General features: G+C 43.5%; 2 protein-coding genes, 1 long non-coding RNA gene and 3 other non-coding genes across 13 annotated transcripts in view; 1 reads left to right on the top strand and 5 right to left on the bottom strand.

The window, feature by feature from the left end:
• Nucleotides 1–1,098: 1,098 nt before the first annotated feature.
• HSPA8 (heat shock protein family A (Hsp70) member 8) lies at nt 1,099–8,207 on the bottom strand. Of its 2 annotated transcripts, none has more exons than XM_053269634.1 (9): nt 8,052–8,207; nt 5,787–5,996; nt 4,638–4,843; nt 4,380–4,532; nt 3,724–4,279; nt 3,248–3,450; nt 2,685–2,883; nt 2,135–2,367; nt 1,099–1,462 (listed from the first exon to the last, which is right to left on the bottom strand). In XM_053269634.1, exons 2-9 carry the CDS (start codon nt 5,989–5,991, stop codon nt 1,277–1,279), a joined length of 1,941 nt encoding a protein of 646 aa, XP_053125609.1. In that variant the 5' UTR covers nt 5,992–5,996; nt 8,052–8,207; the 3' UTR covers nt 1,099–1,276. The 2 variants fall into 2 exon arrangements, with proteins under 2 accessions (XP_053125609.1, XP_053125610.1); XM_053269635.1 differs by lacking the exon at nt 8,052–8,207 and adding an exon at nt 6,414–6,552.
• LOC128334070 (small nucleolar RNA SNORD14) lies at nt 1,807–1,904 on the bottom strand. Its single transcript, XR_008311175.1, has one exon. It is a non-coding gene; the product is annotated as a small nucleolar RNA SNORD14 (small nucleolar RNA).
• Nucleotides 2,984–3,081, bottom strand: LOC128334069 (small nucleolar RNA SNORD14). The gene has a single exon (XR_008311174.1). It is a non-coding gene; the product is annotated as a small nucleolar RNA SNORD14 (small nucleolar RNA).
• LOC128334066 (small nucleolar RNA SNORD14) lies at nt 3,524–3,612 on the bottom strand. Its single transcript, XR_008311171.1, has one exon. It is a non-coding gene; the product is annotated as a small nucleolar RNA SNORD14 (small nucleolar RNA).
• LOC128333734 (uncharacterized) lies at nt 6,774–19,048 on the top strand. 6 transcript variants are annotated; one of them, XR_008311059.1, is made up of 4 exons: nt 8,694–8,855; nt 10,393–10,493; nt 15,641–15,753; nt 17,211–19,048. It is a non-coding gene; the product is annotated as an uncharacterized LOC128333734 (long non-coding RNA). The 6 variants fall into 6 exon arrangements; XR_008311060.1 differs by having other exon boundaries at nt 8,697–8,923; nt 10,423–10,493; XR_008311057.1 differs by having other exon boundaries at nt 8,698–8,855; nt 10,423–10,493.
• Nucleotides 12,114–19,278, bottom strand: part of CLMP (CXADR like membrane protein) — a 49,350-nt gene continuing 42,185 nt past the window's right edge. Inside the window, exons 5-7 of one of the 2 annotated variants that reach the window (XM_053269636.1) lie at nt 18,779–18,901; nt 17,153–17,294; nt 12,114–13,719 (exon numbers count right to left, since the gene is read on the bottom strand). In XM_053269636.1, coding sequence (XP_053125611.1) covers nt 13,416–13,719; nt 17,153–17,294; nt 18,779–18,901 — 569 coding nt within the window. In that variant the 3' untranslated portion in view covers nt 12,114–13,415. Of the gene's footprint in view, nt 13,720–15,523; nt 15,754–17,152; nt 17,295–18,778; nt 18,902–19,278 lie in introns of those variants that run through there. The other variant, XM_053269637.1, reaches the window with a different exon arrangement.

The following is a 19,278-nucleotide window of genomic DNA, read 5'->3' as shown; positions in this document are numbered from 1 at the left end:
CCAGATCTCTAGCAAGGAAGAGGGGCTAGAAAGGCAGCAGTACTTAATACAGAACTATTCTTTAACAGTATTAATAGTTTAGTACTTAATACTCAACTATTGAACAATTATGTACTAAGAGTATTCATACTTTTGGGTGGGAAGCAAATAGTTAAAGCAAAGATCTGGATATTTAAAGTCACTTTCAGAAAGTCATTTGTGCCCCTTATGGCTCTTTAAAAATAATCTACACACAATAAGGAGTTGCTTTGACCTTTAGCGTATGTATAATGTGCTAATACAGCTTTGTGATACCTATGGGCAACCCAACATGCCTATTCCCATAGTAACCCCATTCTCTCCTCAGTTGTGTAAACTTCAGTTATTCAGAGCAACTTTGTTACTGGGGTCAGAAGCAATGCCAATATGGCCACAGGTTGCTCCAGCAGAAACATTCAACACTTACTTAAATTTGGATGTCTTCATTAGCCTTCCTGTACTTAAACAGCTTAGCATTACCACCAGCTCCATCCCTAAAAACAAGTCAACCATTTTGTATCATATCCCCAATTAGGGTTCTATTCCAGGCTGCACCATTGAAAAGCAGCTCAAAGAGGGATGCTTTTCCTGCCAAGTGTGCTTCATCCCTCAAGTTTTACTTTAAATACTTCAATCCAGGAGGCAGCGCCATCCTTCTCTTGTGGCATGTGTTCTGTACAGCAGCTAAGCATGCATCTGCCTTTGTAGGACAGATTACATGCTCCTAGTGCTTTACCAAGTACCACCAGTTCTCACTCAATTAAGCCAAATTGCAGGCTTGCTCAGATCAACAACTTGTGGCCAGCTCAAGGCTGAATGTACTTGCACCAAGCCTCTGAAAGTACCATCCAATTTTCAAGGAAACAACCCCCTGTATGTTCAGCAGCATTTGCCCCCTCCCAATTCCTCAAGGCTTGAAAAAGTGCTTCAAAGCAAATGAATATATATATGAAAATGAATAAAATATATATATAGGCGTGCGTTTAACTAGCCAGCTTGCCCACAAGTTGTGTCAGTGGGCACATTTCAGTGGCGGATGATCAGTTCTGCCCAAGTCTGAATCACAAAACAAGGCCTGTGTTGCCAATTAAATAAGTTTATTGGGATTCAAGCTGCATTTCCACTTTTTACAGTACTGGTAAAGTGCAATGTTTGCCTTCCCCCTCCCTGTGCACATGTTCCAAGTATCAAGAATGCCCTTTGTAATTAGAGTCCTCCAGTCCCGAAGGTGTGGTCTACAGAATGCCATTTCTAGAACTTAATCAACCTCCTCAATGGTTGGTCCAGAAGATGCTCCTCCAGAGGGGGGAGCTCCGCCACCAGGGAAGCCACCAGGCATGCCCCCGGGCATCCCACCAGCACTCTGGTACAGCTTGGTGATGATGGGATTGCAGACCTTCTCCAGCTCTTTCTGTTGGTGCTCAAATTCTTCTTTTTCAGCAGTCTAGAAAAATTGAGAAGGAAGGAAGGTGTGGTTATACATTGTACATGGGGCACTAATACTGCAAAGAGAATGCTCCCTGAATCAGACCCACTTCACTAGTATTCCATTTCATGCTGCTAGGGCCCTTCTAGTACTTTTATAACTAAGAGATAACTTATGTACTTTGAATTATCAGACAAAGCAAAGCTAAACTTTAAGAGGACAAGCTATTTAGGATGCTCCATGTTCTTGCATTTACAAGATTTACAGGCTCCTTGGCTTGCAACTCATGGATTGTTGTAATACTAGGAGCTTTCATTTATCACTTGGAGAGGTGGGTGAGCATAATTTTTTAATGCAAGTGGTCGCTCAGACATCCAAGGAAGGAACTTTAAGCCAACACAGGTCTTTCAACCTCTGGTGGAAACTATGAATGGTTTTGGAATCATCTTCATCATTGCAACCACAGGTTACCACACCATTTAGTTCAGGGACATCCTTGCCAGTCTTCTGGCTTGGCAGAAGATGGCCTAAGACTGAGAGAACAAGAGGTTGGCAGGTTTTCTGTGCATTTTTAAACACTAAAACTAGACCAGGCTAAAAAGCATGAAGTGTGATTGACCACTTGAATCGTTTTGAGCATCTTTCAGGATTCACCCTGAAAGCTTTTTGATTATGCAGGAACCCACATACCTGGTTCTTATCCAGCCAATTGATAATCTCATTGCATTTGTCCAAAATCTTCTGCTTATCTTCATCACTGATCTTCCCTTGAAGTTTCTCATCTTCCACAGTAGCCTTCATATTGAAAGCATAAGATTCTAGCGAGTTCTTTGACGACACCTTGTCACGCTGCTTTTCATCTTCAGCTTTGTATTTCTCAGCTTCCTGCACCATGCGCTCAATGTCTTCCTTGCTGAGACGACCTTTAAACAAATCAACCTTCAGTTGAGTTACGGTTGAATTTTAGCCCCTCAAGCCAAGGTTTGTCCTCGGTCTGCACTGGGGTAGATGCAGCGACAGGAAAATCTAGGCAAGATAGCTTATTTGGCAAGAATAGTAAATCAAGACACAATATGTTGTGCTGGAAATTTGGGCAAGTGTGTGATGCAGCCCAAGTCTTTACAAGCTAGAAGTAGACAAGAGCATTGCCCACGGAGTATTTGCCATCATTTTTGGCCTAGAGTCTGGTATGCCTCCCAACCACACATGTACCTTATTGTAGAATATCTGCAACGCTTACCTTTATCATTGGTGATGGTGATCTTGTTCTCCTTGCCAGTGCTCTTATCCACAGCAGACACATTAAGGATGCCATTGGCATCAATATCAAAGGTTACTTCAATTTGAGGTACACCCCTTGGAGCTGGAGGAATGCCAGTCAATTCAAACTTGCCCAGCAAGTTATTGTCTTTAGTCATTGCTCTCTCCCCTTCATAAACCTGGAAAGGGAGAGAATGGCATTCGGGTCAGCTTCCAGCAAGTTGAGACACTCAATTTAACCAGCTGAGCTTAAGACTGGACACAGCATGAGCTAGTTGGCCGCTCAGACATCCAAGGAAGGTACTTTAAGCCAACACTGGTCTCTCAACCTCTGGTGGAAACTACGAATGGTTTTGGAATCGTCTTCATCATTGCAGCCTGGATGCTAGCTTGTCTGCTCTCTCTATACTAATTTCGGAGGCATGAACTGCATTGCAGGTTGCCAAAGTGAACCTCAAAAATGTTCAGTTCATACCACTTCACATCATGCAATTCTTCCAAATTGGAACTGTGTAACACTAAAGTTGAAATTTTTCTCCATACCTGAATCAGCACACCAGGCTGATTATCAGAGTAAGTGGTGAATGTCTGGGTTTGCTTGGTGGGGATTGTGGTGTTACGCTTGATCAGGACAGTCATGACTCCACCTGCTGTTTCAATACCCAGGGACAATGGAGTGACATCCAGCAACAGCAGGTCTTGCACATTTTCAGACTTGTCCCCAGACAAGATTGCAGCTTGAACAGCTAAAAGGGGGGAAAGACAGGATGCATAAACAATTCATACAAGACCAACTCTGGCAACCCAATATACTTCTACTTGCTCAGACATCCAAGGAAGGTTTGGGCCATCATTAGTCAACTTCTGGTGGAAACTACGAATGGTTTTGGAATCAGTCATCACTGCAAGTACGTACCATTTAGACTGGAATAGGCCCTAGACTCCTGACTTTTATACAAAATAAAGTCTCACTGCCTAACACACAAATTTGGATTGTAGACTTTGCTTATTCTGCTTACCTGCACCATAAGCTACAGCTTCATCGGGGTTGATGCTCTTGTTCAGTTCCTTGCCATTGAAGAAGTCCTGAAGAAGCTTTTGGATTTTGGGGATTCGGGTGGACCCGCCAACCAGTACAATATCATGCACCTGAGATTTGTCTAGCTTGGCATCCCGCAGGGCCTTCTCCACAGGATCCAGAGTGCCACGGAACAAATCAGCATTCAGCTCTTCAAAGCGAGCTCTGGTAATTGAGGTATAAAAGTCAATGCCCTCGTACAGGGAGTCAATTTCAATACTGGCCTGAGTGCTGGAGGAAAGGGTACGCTTTGCACGCTCACAGGCAGTGCGGAGTCGGCGAACAGCTCGCTTGTTCTCACTTATGTCTTTCTTGTGTTTGCGTTTGAACTCAGCAATGAAATGGTTGACCATTCGGTTGTCAAAATCTTCCCCGCCCAAATGGGTGTCACCGGCAGTTGATTTGACTTCAAAGATGCCATCCTCAATGGTGAGGATGGAGACATCAAAAGTGCCACCCCCAAGGTCAAAGATCAACACGTTTCTCTCAGCACCAACCTAGAACACACATGAAGAAAACGTGGTAGGAATGTAGAAAATCAAAGCAACCCCCTACACCAAGGTCTTCCCTGGGACTATGTCACTTTTCAATACTCACTTTTTTGTCCAAGCCGTAAGCAATAGCAGCTGCTGTTGGCTCATTAATGATTCTGAGCACATTGAGACCAGCAATGGTCCCGGCATCTTTTGTAGCCTGGCGCTGCGAGTCATTGAAGTAGGCTGGAACTGTAACCACTGCATTTGTAACAGTCTAGAAGAAAACAACGACAGAAGTTGAGAACCATGCATGAACTCACATGGTACTCGTTTTATTTCTGCAGTTAAATCGGTTGCATCTAGTTGTCCAGAGTCTCACCTTTCCCAAGTATGCCTCAGCTATCTCCTTCATTTTGGTCAGCACCATGGAAGAGATTTCCTCTGGGTAAAAGCTCTTGGTTTCTCCTTTGTATTCCACCTGGACCTTTGGTCTGCCAGCGTCATTCACCACAGTAAAAGGCCAGTGCTTCATATCAGATTGGACAACAGCGTCATCAAATCTGCGGCCTATCAGACGCTTTGCATCTGCAGAGAAATTTAGTGTAAGGAATTAGAAACCCCATATTGGCAACTTCTACACTACCAATGTATGTCACCCCATTAGCACTGAGAGCTAAAATACAAACTACATAACAAGTGGAGCTCCTTAATTCATTATACAAGAGTATTACAGAAATTAGTATAAATTGATTTATGGTAATCCAGTTTTCTGGGACTATAACTCAGTGTTGGTGCGTGAGCTCTGCATGGTAAAGATCCCAGTTTCAATTCTTTGCATCTCAGATTAAAGGGTCAGGTGATGGGAAAGACCTGACCATGGGCATCTGGGGGAGGGCACAGTCTCCCCCACCCCCCAGACTGAGTCAGTCCCAATGAATTATTTTTTTTAATGTTTTATATCCCACTCTTCCCCCAAGGAGCCCAGACATACTTGAGTTTCTCTTTCACAACAACCCTGTGAAGTAGGTTAGGATGAGAAGTGACTGGCCCAGAGTCACCCAGCTAGTATCATGGCTGAAAGGGGATATGAACTTGGGTCTCCCCAGTCCTAGTCCAGCACTCTAACCACCACACCACACTGGCTCTCTTCAGTGGGGCTTGCTCTAAAGCAATTGGATATATAGGACAGGATTGCAGGCTTTGTCTCTCTCCTGGAAGACTGAATTCTGGCAAGATTATGCCAGAAATGACTGGTACTGAGCCAATTCATCAGACTTTATATAGAATGCTATGAGAATAGATAGAACCATGTATACTACTGCTCTAGGTTCTTTGAATGAAGGGCAGGATACAAAATAATAAACATGTCCAAATATTGCTACATCTAAAGGTAAGTTCTCAGAAATACATATAACACCTTAACATCAAAAACTCCTTTTTTAAAATCTTGAGATTGCATACACCAATTCAAATATGCTTCAACTGTACAAACAACAAAGTAGCTGCCATCTTTATTAAGGTTTCTTACCAAAGACAGTGTTGGTGGGGTTCATTGCCACTTGGTTCTTTGCAGCATCCCCAATAAGCCTCTCTGTGTCAGTGAATGCAACGTAGCTTGGCGTGGTCCTGTTACCCTGGTCATTGGCAATGATTTCCACCTTGCCATGTTGGAAGACACCCACACAGGAGTAGGTGGTGCCAAGATCAATGCCAACAGATGGTCCCTTAGACATTGTAGCTGTAAAAAGATTAAAAGACGTTTAGACGTTCCAAAAATGTATACAAATCCCCCCACCAGAACGCAGCTATCATAGCATCAAATATTAATTAGGAAGGCATAGTTATCTTTTCCTTATGCTGATGATCATATAAGTTTAAGAGCTAAAAATAATCCCTTTGTGTAATGAAACTAAACTGATATTTCCAAGGAGTTGGCAGGTTAAGAGGGCATATCTCTGCCCTATTCATATTCCAACAAGAATATTCATTTTTTGCTGTAAATTGCCTTGGAATTGTTTTGATGAAAGGCAGTATATAAATTTAACAATAAATAAACTAGCATACAATGTTATGAACTTGCATTTTGGGCCATATAAAAATATGTTAAATAAATAAATGAGTGCTGGACAAAAAGCAGTTTTGCATTAAGAGGCACCTTTTGCACTTGCTCGGCTTTCTAATCACCCTCCTCTCTTTTTATAAAATAGCCAAACACCCTTTTACTGCGTTCATGTCCTGTGTGTCCCAACAGGCCCCAGGCCGGATGACTCAAAGCCTGAAACTTCCTTCCTCGAAGCCATCCCGGCGTCTCAGCCTCGCCCAAGATCAGCGCGACCTTGAGCCCGACCACGTGGCTTGGCCGGAAGCATCGAGAGCCGGGCCTCGCGAGGGGGAGGAGAGCGCACAAGAGGCCGTCTCGCGCATGCGCCCTCCACTCGAGGGGCGGGCGGAAGGAGCCGCCCGGGGGATTATGGGAAGTCCGCGGCTTGTATCTAGACCCAGCAGGCCGCGTAGGGGGAGGAGCCGCCTTGGACCACGTGCCTCGCTGCCTCCCGGAACCGGCAGAGCGCGCTGCTGAGCACGTGGGGAGGGGGGAAGAAGCAGGGAAAGGCGATTGTTAGGTAAGCCTCTGCAGCATTGGCGCTTGCGGGGCGGCGGGGGAGGAAGAGTTGGGGGCCGGGTCTCCTCTGCCCCTCCTGGAAGCCCCCTTGGAACAAGCCAGCTAACCGCTTGGGCGCCCAGCGCTGCTGCTCTTTCCCTAGCCCGGGCAGGCCAGAGAAAAGGAACACGTCCCCCCACTTACACCCGCCCAGATATTGCGCCACAACTCTCACCACCCGCAGCCACATTTGTTCTAGCTGGGGACGATGTAACTGGTAGCCCAGGCACAGCTGCCGCCCATTGGCCCCCCCGCTGATGTATTCTCTCCCCCCGCGCGTATTTGCAGTGGGGGCCGGCCCTGCCGGCGCACCCAGTTTCTGGATTAGGAGCACACCCAGGAGGCGCACGCTTCCTCCAGGAGACAAGGTGGCCCTTCTTCCTGGGGGGGGGGGGGGTCGAAATCCCGCCTGCCCACCCTCGATCTTCCTCCCAGCCGAAGGTCTTTCTGGCCGCCTGTAACAAAGGCTTGCTTAAGAGCCGTTTCCCCTTCCTCACCCACTGGAGACAAAAAAAACATGGCCGAAGAGCTCCTTCTCTCCACGAGGACCGCCCACCGACTCATAGGAGGGAAAGACCCCACTTAATCGCCTGGGCCTCATTTGCCCCCTCGAAGCGGCTTCAGGCCACCACTACGGTTGCTTCTTGCCCCGAAAGGAAGGGAGCGCCTTAGACTGTCGCCCACCGATCCCGGCTCCAACAGCTGCCATATGCAAAAGGACCAAATCCAGCCACTAGGATTGCCAACCTACTGAATTTATGCGTTGAGATTAAAACAACCGCCCCAGACACAATAGCAAGCTTTTTAAAGAGCTCCAGAACTGCTTTCAATACTCTCCGGGAAATCAGTATTGAAACCTTGAGGACTAGCTACACTACTAGCTAAACTTTTTGGGCAGACCACTAGACGAGCAGGCAGAGAATGCAGCATTTATGCAACAGATATTAATACATTTGTTCTAGAGGAGCAGTTTTATATTGCTCTTAAAAGGAGTTTGTAACCTAGAAATTCGCTGCTCTACAAAGCACCTCTCCACGCCCAAAAAGATTTAGAAAAACATTTTTAGAGCAGGGCCCCTAACAAAAACTAGCAAGCAATAAGAAAGAGGGAGAAAAGCCTTTTCTTAATAATTACCTGCTTGGTCCGCAAAAATTCGAGGAGAGAAACAACAGCAGCCTCAGTCAGAGCTGGAGCAAAGCGACTTCCCCCGGCTTTCTCCAGACCTTATAAACGGCCGGAGAAGCTTCCAGAACAGACACGCCTCTTTCCGGCCTACGGGCCAATCCTGCCGCGCAGCCTGTCCTTTGCGCCGCCTACTGTCCGCCTCCCAGCCAATAGCTGCCTAGGGAATACGAGCGGTCTGTGTGACGCAACAAAGGAAACCGAAAAGGGCGGGGCGAGGAGGAGTGAGTGAGCGAGTGAATGAATCAACGAGTCTGCCGGCTCCCCCCCCCTTTCTCCCCTTTCCTTTCTTTCTAGAACTTTCGTCCCTCCCAATGTGAGAGCGAACGTGGGCGGGCAGAGCAGCGCGCATCTGTAGCCAATTAGATTTATTTCCTAGAGACCTCTATTTGCATAATTCGGGTAGCTAGTCGCTGAGAATGCGCCGAGCGGCGAATAGGGGTGGGAGGAAAGCTTGTAGTTCAGCCAATCGTCTCCGAATCGGGTCTTAAATTTACATAATACCGGGTGGCGGGCGGGTTGGGGAGGAAGAAGGGAAAGGAAGCGCTGAGAAAGACGGGAGGGACGGGGGGGTGAAAGGGCCAATGAGAGGAGCGCGCGGGAGGACGGAGTGGAAGGGGGCCAATCAGGAGGCTGATAACCTCAGAGCGCGGGAAGGGAGGGGGTGGAGCGATGGCGCCCCAGAGAGGAGGGAGCCGCGCACAAAATGGCGGCCTGACGCGTTGGGTTGCCGCAGGGCGCTGGCTGGGGGCCAAGGTGGGGGTCAGTTGAGGGCGCGCGGTTCATGCCAGGGTTCTAGGGCCGGAAAGACAACAACAATAATAGTAATAATAATAATAATAATAATAAACCCGCTGCTTTTCCCCTATTAAGGCGAGGTAATAGATTAAGTTCTCTATTCCCCGTGGCAGGTTCTTTTCCTGTCAGTGACCAACCACAGCTTGTAACCCACTAAGCGAGGGGGGGGGGCAGCGGCAGCTAAATCCTCTCCCTTCGCCCCCCCTTTAAAGTTTAAAGTCCTTATTGCGGTATGGTGGGTAGAGTGTTGTTAGGACTAGGGCGGGGGTCCAGATCGCTCGCTGCTCAGCCACGAGGCTGCCTGCGTGACTCCCGGCCGGGCATTCCCAGTGTGGTCTGCCTCACAGGGTTGCTGTGAGGATAAAGTTCCGGCGGGGGCCATTGCATGCCTGCGACCCTGATCTCCTTGGGAGGAGGGCAGTGGGTAGCAATCCAATCTTCTCCAAGGAACTCAGAGTGGTGTATGTGGTTTTTCTGCTCCTCCTCTGTTTTAGCCTAATAAATTGGTAAGGTGGGCTAGGCTAGGAGTGCGACAGGACCAGAATCTAACCACGACCCTATGGTGGTCCTTATGAGTTGACACACACATACACATGCGTGCTCTCTCTCTCTCTCTCTCTGATTAGCAATGCACATAAGAACAGCCCTGCTGGATCAGGCCCAAGGCCGATCTAGTTAACCCTGCTAAATGGGCAAAGAGGTACCTTTTCAACATGGTGATTCTCTTTATTTAGCAGGGGGAGAGTAACTGGCCCTATCCACCCCCAGCACAGTACCTCCAGTGACTGTTTCTGATGTGTATCTTATGTTTCTTTTTAGACTGTGAGCCCTTTGGGGACAAGGATCCATCTTATTCATATATTATTTCTCTGTGTAAACCGCCCTGAGCCATTTTTGGAAGGGCAGTATAGAAATCAAATTAATAATAGTCCAGCATCCTGTTTCACACACTGGCCCACCAGATGCCTCTGGAGAGCCCACAGGCAAGAGGTATGTGTATGCCCTCTTTCCTGCTGCTGCTGCTGCTCCTCTGCAACTGTTATTGAGAGGCATGGTGCCTCTGAGGCTGGAGGTGGCCCACAGCCACCAGACTAGTAGCCATTGATAGACCTGTCCAGTGTCCGCCATGAATTTGTGTAACCCCTTTTTAAAGCCATCCAAGCTGGTGGCCATCAACACATCCTAATGCACATTGGTCAGTGATGAGGTTACAGGCACCAGGGGTTCATTCTTTCCTGGAAGTCATTAGTTTTGACCTATCCCACCTTCCCACCCCCACTCCTGCAAGTTAGGAACATAGGAAGCTGCCATATACTTTGTTATAGCATTGGTCCATCTAGCTCAGTATTTTCTCTACACAGAGTGGCAGCAGCTTTCAGCATTTCAAGGAATTTTACATTTCTATTCCACCTCTCAATATTTGCACATTTGATCCCATTCTGTCCTTACTTTTTTGAAAATCCCATGAGGTCGCTTCTAATTCCTAATTCCACAGTGTGTTTTTAAATAAATGAAACTATTCCAGCAACAAAGCCGGACAGAAGTCTTTCAAGGGAAGGAAACTGGAGTATATTGGAATCAAGCTGTGTACTGCTGGTAAATGGGATATTGTCCAGTTTTTGTGTCTGTTCTTGTATAGATAATACTAGAAAGGTTATGTTTTCCACTACTGAGAGCATATAAAAGAGACTGTAGAAGAGCTCCTTGGGGACCCTTGCTTTCTATGCCTTTACTGGAGATCAGTGGTTTTTTGTTTTTGTTTTATTGGAAGGCACCCAGGCTTGGCAACTGTAATGAAATAAACTGCTTTACCTTCTTTCTCCGCAGTGCAGTTCTCACATACAGATTCAGATTCCCCCCCTCCTCCCAAGCTTATTAGGCATCTAATTACGCATTTCATTGGTCTTGGAAAAGAAACTGTGTCTTAGTTTGCTGAAGTTTTCTTCTTGAAGTGGGATCTTACAAGATGAAGAAATTCCTGTTGTTTCTCCTCCTGGTACTGAATGATCTGTTAAATGGTTGTCAGAGAGAGGCTTTGTCCCTGCAGTTACTTTTTGCAGAAATGTGTTTGCTAGGCTTGTTGGTCCTTAAGCATAGCTGAACTGTTTCAGATACATCTAACTGCTAATAAGGCCTTGTGGGGATGTGTTTCTTGCAATTATTTTTCCCTAGTGGAATTGTGTGTATGTTGTTTGTAGAGTCCATAGAACTCTCTAGTGATGCATGAATTCAGAAACTTGAAGTTTCCATTTTGTTGTAGCTATTTGTGCTCATCTTGCTTGTCTAGCTACTAAATGAATCTCATTGGTATTGTAAAACACTTAAGCCTAAACTTGTACAGTACAAGTGATTGCTGTTTTGAATGGGTCCCTCCATCTTTTATCTTGTATGTACTTGAACTCTGCTTAGAAATGTGCCAGACCTTCTGCTCATCCTTGCATTTCATGGCCTTTGGGTCCTACTGTTTACTCTCCTTTTTTGTCTCTATATGTATGTATATATCTAGCATCTACCAGCTGCACTTGACCAAGTGGACTCTGGTCTAGAAAAGCACATGCCATAATAAAACTGTTTTAAGATGCCGCTGGACTCTTCATTATAAATAAATAAATAAATAAAATAAGAGAGACACTCCCACTCCCACGTCCTCCCCCTTCTGCTAGTCAAGAGATCAAAACACACTACTATCCTCTTAATGTGCTCTGCTCAGCCATACAGAATCAATTAAGTTTCCTTGTGCCTCATCTATAATGTGTAAATACTTCCAGCCAGCCAGAGGCAGTTTCTCCCATTTCTTCCTCATGTTCTCTCCTTGGTGACATTTTGCTCCCCAGTTTGAAAAGCTGCATTAGTATAAATGTGGGATTATTGATTTATTTAATGAGGCTTCTACATGAAGTTTATTGAAGAACTGGAATTCCTTAGTGGAATTGTAAGGAAAGATGTTTAACTTGAAGATAACTTTGCAAGTTAGGGCACTCGCCTGGGAACCTTAGTTACATAGTAAACACAATAGAAATTATGACACTGTTTCAGATTTGTTTGAACTGCAGTCTTTATACTGCACCCTCTTTATTTAAAAACAACAAAAATGTCTTACTAAATTGTTGATTCAAAGGAATCTATAATAAATATTTGCTTCCCTTTCTGTTGCTCATTTTGAGCACAAGGACACCATCAGTAATAGGTAGAAGAGAAGAAACCTTGGATTACCAATTGAAAAAATAAAACTAAAGTTTTATGCAACCACGCTAAATAGTAATTGGTATACAGGATAACAGTAAATATTTTAAATATAGTATTTTACAAAGTTTGGTTTCTCATAAAATGAATGTAGTTTTCCCTCTAAAATAGCTTTTAGTACCATGTTGACTTCAAAAGTCATTGCATTTACGTTCCCGTTGAAGGTGAAACAAACTTGGTGTCTTTAAATAATCTCCACCTTTTAAAATAAAGGTCATTTTATCCCTTTTTAATATGTGTGAAATTCACCTTAACATATTTCTGTATTTGGATTAATAAACATAGACTAACACAATTTAAAGAGTTTTCTAGTTAAGAAATTGGTGGAAACAACTTGGATTTTGTGAATGGATGTCACAATTTTCAGCATAAATAAAGGAAGTAAGTACATTCTGTATCTTCCTCCAGAGACTTGTAGTCAATCAGTGGCTTTGACTTCTTTTAACTCTTTGAAATACCTTTAAAAAAATTTTGCAAAGGGAATTTGGGATTTTGGTTTTGATATCATATTCTAGTTATCCATTAGGATGGAACTCCCTTGACATCAGTGGAATTGCTTCTATTTGTGCAGGTGTGAAATAAGAACAGAATTTGGACTTCGTCACAATGGACTAATGTGTATACTCTTTTAGGCATATGTCCCTTCTTCAATTAATACATTTCCATGTTCAAAGAAAGTCACTCCAATGAACAGAGCAATTCAGAGTTCAGTGCTGCTTTTCAGTGTTTTTTCAAGTTACTACCTTCTGTTTTGCTGGTGTAGCTTCCTACTATGTGTAATTCAGCAGAAGGCTACATGCAAAGCAGCTATTAATTTCTTTTGAAGTTAATCAGAATAACTTCCTCAGAGAAGCTGGTACCACAGTGGAGAAATAATAGTTCATGTATATATTTTACAAAGAAATGTACAATATAATTTTATCCTTTGAAATTCTATTGGAATATAATGCTTCTTGTGTCCCTTTAAAAAAAAAATTAAAAGTTGGTTACAGACCCCAGCATGTTACATCTGCAACTTTTTAAAAACAACCAGCATTCCTTTTTCTTCCCTTAAGAACAAAAAAGCAAAAATTAAAAATTCCCTTTTCAATTCTATAGCAGTACCTCAGAACAGAAATATGCAGAAATATTGAGTGAGGGTTTTTGTTGTACAGTGAGTGAGTGCAGGGGGGAAGTTGCCTTGGAACGGAAGATGAGCAATCTAATCTAATAATACATGGCTGGTGGTGTGTGTGAGTTCTGGACATAGCTGGAGCCTAAACAGTTGAGAAGCAGTCAAACTGTCTGGAAAGCCCGACTCTGAGCAGGCACCATGGTTGGTGTGGCTTCTGTTTTCACCAAATTGGTATGGTTAATTTTCTGTGGCTCAGTTTCTCTGCCATTTCTGCCATCCATCACCACCTGACTGTGTTGTGTTGGAGTGATGTGAGGAGTAGCTTCTGTTGACAATGTCTGTTGGCTCCGAGAGGCACTGTTTGCTGTAGATCTAGTGGAGGATGAACCAGAGTGTGAACTTCTGGAGCCAGAGGAGGAAGAGCCAGGCTTGACTAGTCGGGCTTTTGGTGCCTCTGCGTCTTCTCTGTAATAAAAACAGCATGATAAAAGTATTAAGTAATGAGGACAAGAAACAGTCCTACATCATAGATTTTTAGATGGTTTCAAAGGTTTTGTAGCATATATCAAGAACGTAAATAAGAACAGCCCTGCTGGATCAGGCCCAGGCCCATTTAGTCCAGCATCCTGTTTCACATAGTAGCCCACCAGATGCTGCTGGGAAGCCCACAAGCAGGAACTGAGAGAAGACGCTCTCTCCTGCTGTTACTCCCCTGCAACTGGTATTCAGAGGCATCCTGCCTCTGAGGCTGGAGGTGGCCTATAGCTCACAGACTAGTAGATCTCTCCTCCATGAATCCATCAAATATTTTGCTGATTATTGAAAATGACTGAGGTTAGGGACCCCTTATGAATATGGCTGCCTGACTATCAAAATGGTAATTGGTTGTCAGATACTTCCTTAATTTCCCTTGATTTTATACATATTTGTAATTCCATCTGCTGTACTAGAGGGCAGGTACAAAAAAGTCCCTTATTCAGCGCATCTTTGTGTGGTTTTGAGTCAATTACTGATATTGTATTATATTTTAAATTTTATAATGACATTTGGGTTGCTTTTATTGATCCACATCTAAGAAATTGTTATGGCCGTTCAGATCAATCTTGCATTTAGCTATTTACTTTCGGATTGAGATACTGAGGTTACATATGTGGTCACATTTCTTCTGATTGCTAACAGGATTCGTCAAGTTATGACATCTTTTACAGCCCTTTAACCTCTATGTATTATAGCTGAAGGATGTTGTTATGTTCTGATGTGTTGATGCATTCTCCCCCCCCCCCTGTTTTCCTTTTTTGGGATAGAGATCAAATAAAGAATTATTGTATCGTAGTTATTTGTATTTCTAATCTTTTAAAATAACTTACTTGCAATGGTCCAGTAAAAATAGGTAGAAGCTTCTTGGTGTCTACTAAAAGCATCCTTTGCTGTGTTAAAAATGCCAAGTTTTTAGGCTTTTGGATTTATTCATTTTTACTTCTAACCCTAAGGTTGCAGTATCATGACAAAGTGCTGAGGGAGGGAGGTTGTGTAAATAAGGCATTCCCTGATGTGTGAGCTAACTGGTGTTAACTTAGTGAAGTTAGCTGTGGAACCTGAACTACTTGCTGATGGAACTGGGTCACAAAGTGCTTTCAGTCCTTCCAACATCTTTTATAACTTAGTTGAGCAAATCTGGTTTGCATTATATTGCTGAAATAATGTGATTGTCCTCTAGCTCTTATTTGTTTGCATTGTATTCTGCCCTTCTAAGGAGTGCTAGGAAGGCTGTGAGGAGAGTGAATTGTCTGTCACCCAAGTAAGTTTCACACCTGAGGGTGCAAGTAGACAAGATTACAAGAGACCAGGTCACAGGTATCTTGCATCGCATCTAGGAAGTTTGGGTTTTCCACATCCAACCAAGTGCCACAGCCACTGTAATAGATTGGCTTTTGTAGCTTGAGAGAGCAAGTGAGCATGTATTACTTCTGTTATGTGGTGACAGCCAACAACCTGGATGGTGTTAAAAGGAGTTTGGGTAACTTCATGGAGGAGAGGTCTATCAATGGTTACTAGGCTGAGGGTTATAGGCCACCTCCAGCCTCAGAGGCAGGATGCCTCTGAATATCAGTTGCAGGGGAGTAACAGCAGGAGAGAGGGCATGCCCTCCACTCCTGTCTGTAGGCTTCCAGAGGCATCTGGTGGGCCACTGTGTGAAACAGGATGCTGGACTAGATGGGCCTTGGGCCTGATCCAGCAGGGCTGTTATTTTATTTATTACAAGCGTATTTATTCCATTATCTCCCCCCGCCTTCTGCGCAAGGTGACTTGTATGCTTTCATCCCCACACCAACTCCAGATCCCTTTCTGTATTAGTAATCTTGTCCATCTCTGCTATGGCTTTCAGATACAGGAAGTACCAGTAAATTAAAAGGGAAAATTCCCAAATCGAAGCTGAACAAAAAAAAAAAAAAAAAAGAGAAAGGGGGAGTAGGAAGCAAAGGACAGGAAAGAGTACAGGTATGTGATGTATTTAGGAAAACAATGTATATTGGGAATGGAATGTCACATAGTAATTTAGTTCAAAGATAATCACTTGAAGATTTTTTTAAAAATGATTTGTTAAAGGTCACAAAGATCAACTTTTGATTGCACCTATAAAGTGAGTAAGCTGATGTCAAGTTAGGGCATGCAGCCTCTATTTAAGATTTTAAAAAACAGGTGTAATTATTTTCTTCTCAAGGGCATAGTCTGCTGAATCATGATTTCAGAGATTTTCTGTAAACGCCCTGCTAGAGAACATTATGGAAACATTCAGTAAGGGCTGATGTGCCAGAACAGAGGGAGATGTAGTGTCTATTTACATGCCCAAAGAAATGTATCATCTTGCACTAAACCAGTTCTTGAAAATATGTGCCCTGCCTCAAAGGAGTCCAGCTGGTTAAGTACTTTAGCATACTGAAGGGAATTCATAGTCAGCTTCAGAATGATGGTGAAGGTGTAAGGTCTTTGAATGTAAAAAGAGAGAGCTGTTTCTGGGAAAGAGCAAAGAGTATTTCCTGCATTATGCTGGCAGTTCTGTGTTTCTGAAACTATGTTATTAAAGACATATTTAGGGGGTTTTAGTCTACAGTTTTTTAACTGGTATTGAGTACAAAATTTGTTATCCTCGGCAGTTCAGAGGCATATATACAGATTCACAAAATTTGATGTAAGACATTATAGCATTGATAGAGCATACTTTCTTGAGTTAGCATGCCCTAATCTGTTTACAATTAACTAAAACTAAACAGGAGAGTTGTAAAAATATTTTCTTTATTGAATAATGAGAGTTTAATGCTAAAACTTCAATCTTGTACAATATTTTCAGTTCACTTGCCCCAGACTTCTAAAGATTCTAATGCAACTAGTCTAATATTTCCCTTTCCTTTAGGCTGACAGGATTAAATCTGATGGACAGTAGTATAGCTGATCTGTGCAGTGACACAGATGAAGAGACTGATGTTTGTGTTTTCACTGCAGTGTAGCAAATGTCTTTGCATGTTCCACATATCTTATTTTTGCTAACACACACTCAGACAGCTGTAAATGTAGGCTCAGTCTGTGAGACAGGTGGTTACATATGAAGCTACTATATACTGAGCCTGACCATTGGTCTATCTAGTCCTGTCTAGCTGTTTCCTTATGTTAGAAGCTTCTCACCAAGATCCTTAGGCAGATTTATTTCCCAGCTCAGTTGCCTGAGATTCTTTTAAAACAGTATGTTTATGCACATGCGTCAAAGATTGAATCTGGAACTCTAGGCAAAGCATGTGCTTCACCACTGGGCTATATACCCTGTCCTCCTACGGTTTTGAGGCTGTTCTTTGACAAAATAAATTTGATATGTGTGAAGCTTAAGTTCTGTCAAGGTAATTACCGGATTTCATTGGGTGACTCCTCTTCTTCGTATTTCTTTTTCTCTTTCCTTCTGATAGCCAGCCACACAGTCAGAAAAACTAGGGAGAGCCCTCCCATCACTCCACAGGCAACTCCAGCAACTATGCCAAGATTTTGTGCATCTATTAATGAATAAATTCATAATGTGTCACTGTTACATTTGCCACAGAACAAAATCTCCTTCCCTATTGCTCAATCCTGTGATTTTTATTTACTTGTTTCCCTATTAGCCACTGAGGCTGTTCACATGCACATGCAAAATCAGGCTAAGGGAGCCCAGCCTAGTTCTGCACATGCATGTGAACCGCCGGAATCAGGCTGATCCCGGCGGCACTACGGCAAACCCGCCTAAGAAGCCTCCCTTCAAAACGAGGTTAGGAAAGCAAGCACTCTCCTAACTTCGTTTTCCTGCTCGTCGGACAGCCACAGCTGCCAGACTGTAGGGAGCCTGGGGAGGGGAGATCATCCCAGTGATACACCGTGCGAGGTATTTCCAGGGGCTGGGACCACACATCCCAGCCCCTGACCCTCCCTGCTGCCTAGGTGCGTGGGGAATCGTCTGGGCGTGCGAGGAGCATGCCCAGCACAGGAGAAGCGGTTGTCTACGGGGAAGGTAAGTCTAACCCGCCTTCCCCGCAGCCTGCTCTGGAGCCCTTCTCACCGAAAAAAGACTCATTATTGGTATGTGATCTTATTTTCTTGGGAAACTGTATCCACTGCTGTTTGCTTTTGTAAATAGAATGTTAAACGTTATCTAACAAAAAGAATCTTTATTTGCTCCTGTTGTAGACACATCAGCTGCCACAGATTAACCTTGATGTGCCATTCTTCTGAAATTGGGGAGCTTGTCAGAGTGTCTGTCCTAAACACTTCAGGTGTTCAATTTTTAGTAGTTGTTACTCACACATAGTGAGTACTTTCCAGGCTATTATTAAGTACTTGTTCTGATTTAGAACAAGTTCTTGATTGGCTAACAGATTGATCAGAGAGTTGTTCTCATTCACAGGGGATTACTGCAGACTTCCAAGTGCAGCAACAGTTGGTGTCAGCATATAATTATGATCAGATATAAAGCTGCTCCTTTTGATCCAAGAAGAGGTGTCTTGTGCCTGGCTTGCCATGTGCTGTCTTTTTAATTGTTATTCTGACTTTTTAAAAAAACACCTGTTCCTTATGGTTGCACAGATTTGTGTGTATGGTGACAAAAACTTGCTGTTTGCTCTGTAGTGGTAAAGCATGTATTTACCTTTACTCTCACATTATAGAGAAGTTGATGGGGGAGAAAAAAGTCCAATATTATAATCACTAGTTAACCAGCTAGGGGAAACTTCATGATGCAAAATATAGCGATTATTAGGAGTCCAAATTTGTTATCGTGAAAAGACACCCATACATCTTGCTCGGCTTCCAGTTGTGAGTATAATTTATGCTCCCTAGAATAACAGAAATGTCATTCTGCCTTTATTAAGCCAAAATGTAGTCTCAAAGTCTACATGTAGGTGTGGTCTCTGTAGCAGAGAAACAGCCGATGAATGAAAACTGGAGGAATTGCTTACAGATGCTGCTACTTTGGAAAGTACCCTAGTATTAACTACATCATACTTACACTGCACAGTCATTTCTACTATGCAACTGTCATGTCCTGCTTCATTGGAGACTGTACACTGGTATAACCCTGTAGCCATCCGTGTGAGATTCTTCATCAGAACTTGTGCAGGATTGGAAAAGTCTGGAAAATCCAGGAACAAGATCTAATGAGTTAGGTAGCATAATGACCTTAAATGATATAAGTAGTAAATTACAGAGTAATTGTTGACTATCCTGTTGTAACTGAATAAAGCACTTTCAATCTTCCTGGGTACTTTTATGCATGTTAGGTTGTATTTCTGTTGGTTATTAGCTATTTACTTGCTATTCATTGCATTGCAAACTTATGTTCCAAGTGTTTCTGAATATGCTACTACTTTAGACCTGATTTCTACAACCAAACTGACATGCCAAGATGTGAGTGAGTAGGTCCACAGTGCTGCTGAATTCAAGGGAATCCCATAATGTACCACTACATCAGGTGAGCAGCTGTTGGGATGCATGTTGAAGAAAATCTGG

This window comes from Hemicordylus capensis, chromosome 8 (genome assembly GCF_027244095.1).
Source record: "Hemicordylus capensis ecotype Gifberg chromosome 8, rHemCap1.1.pri, whole genome shotgun sequence".
Lineage (NCBI taxonomy): Eukaryota > Metazoa > Chordata > Lepidosauria > Squamata > Cordylidae > Hemicordylus > Hemicordylus capensis.
This window is presented reverse-complemented; position numbering and strand designations above follow the sequence as displayed.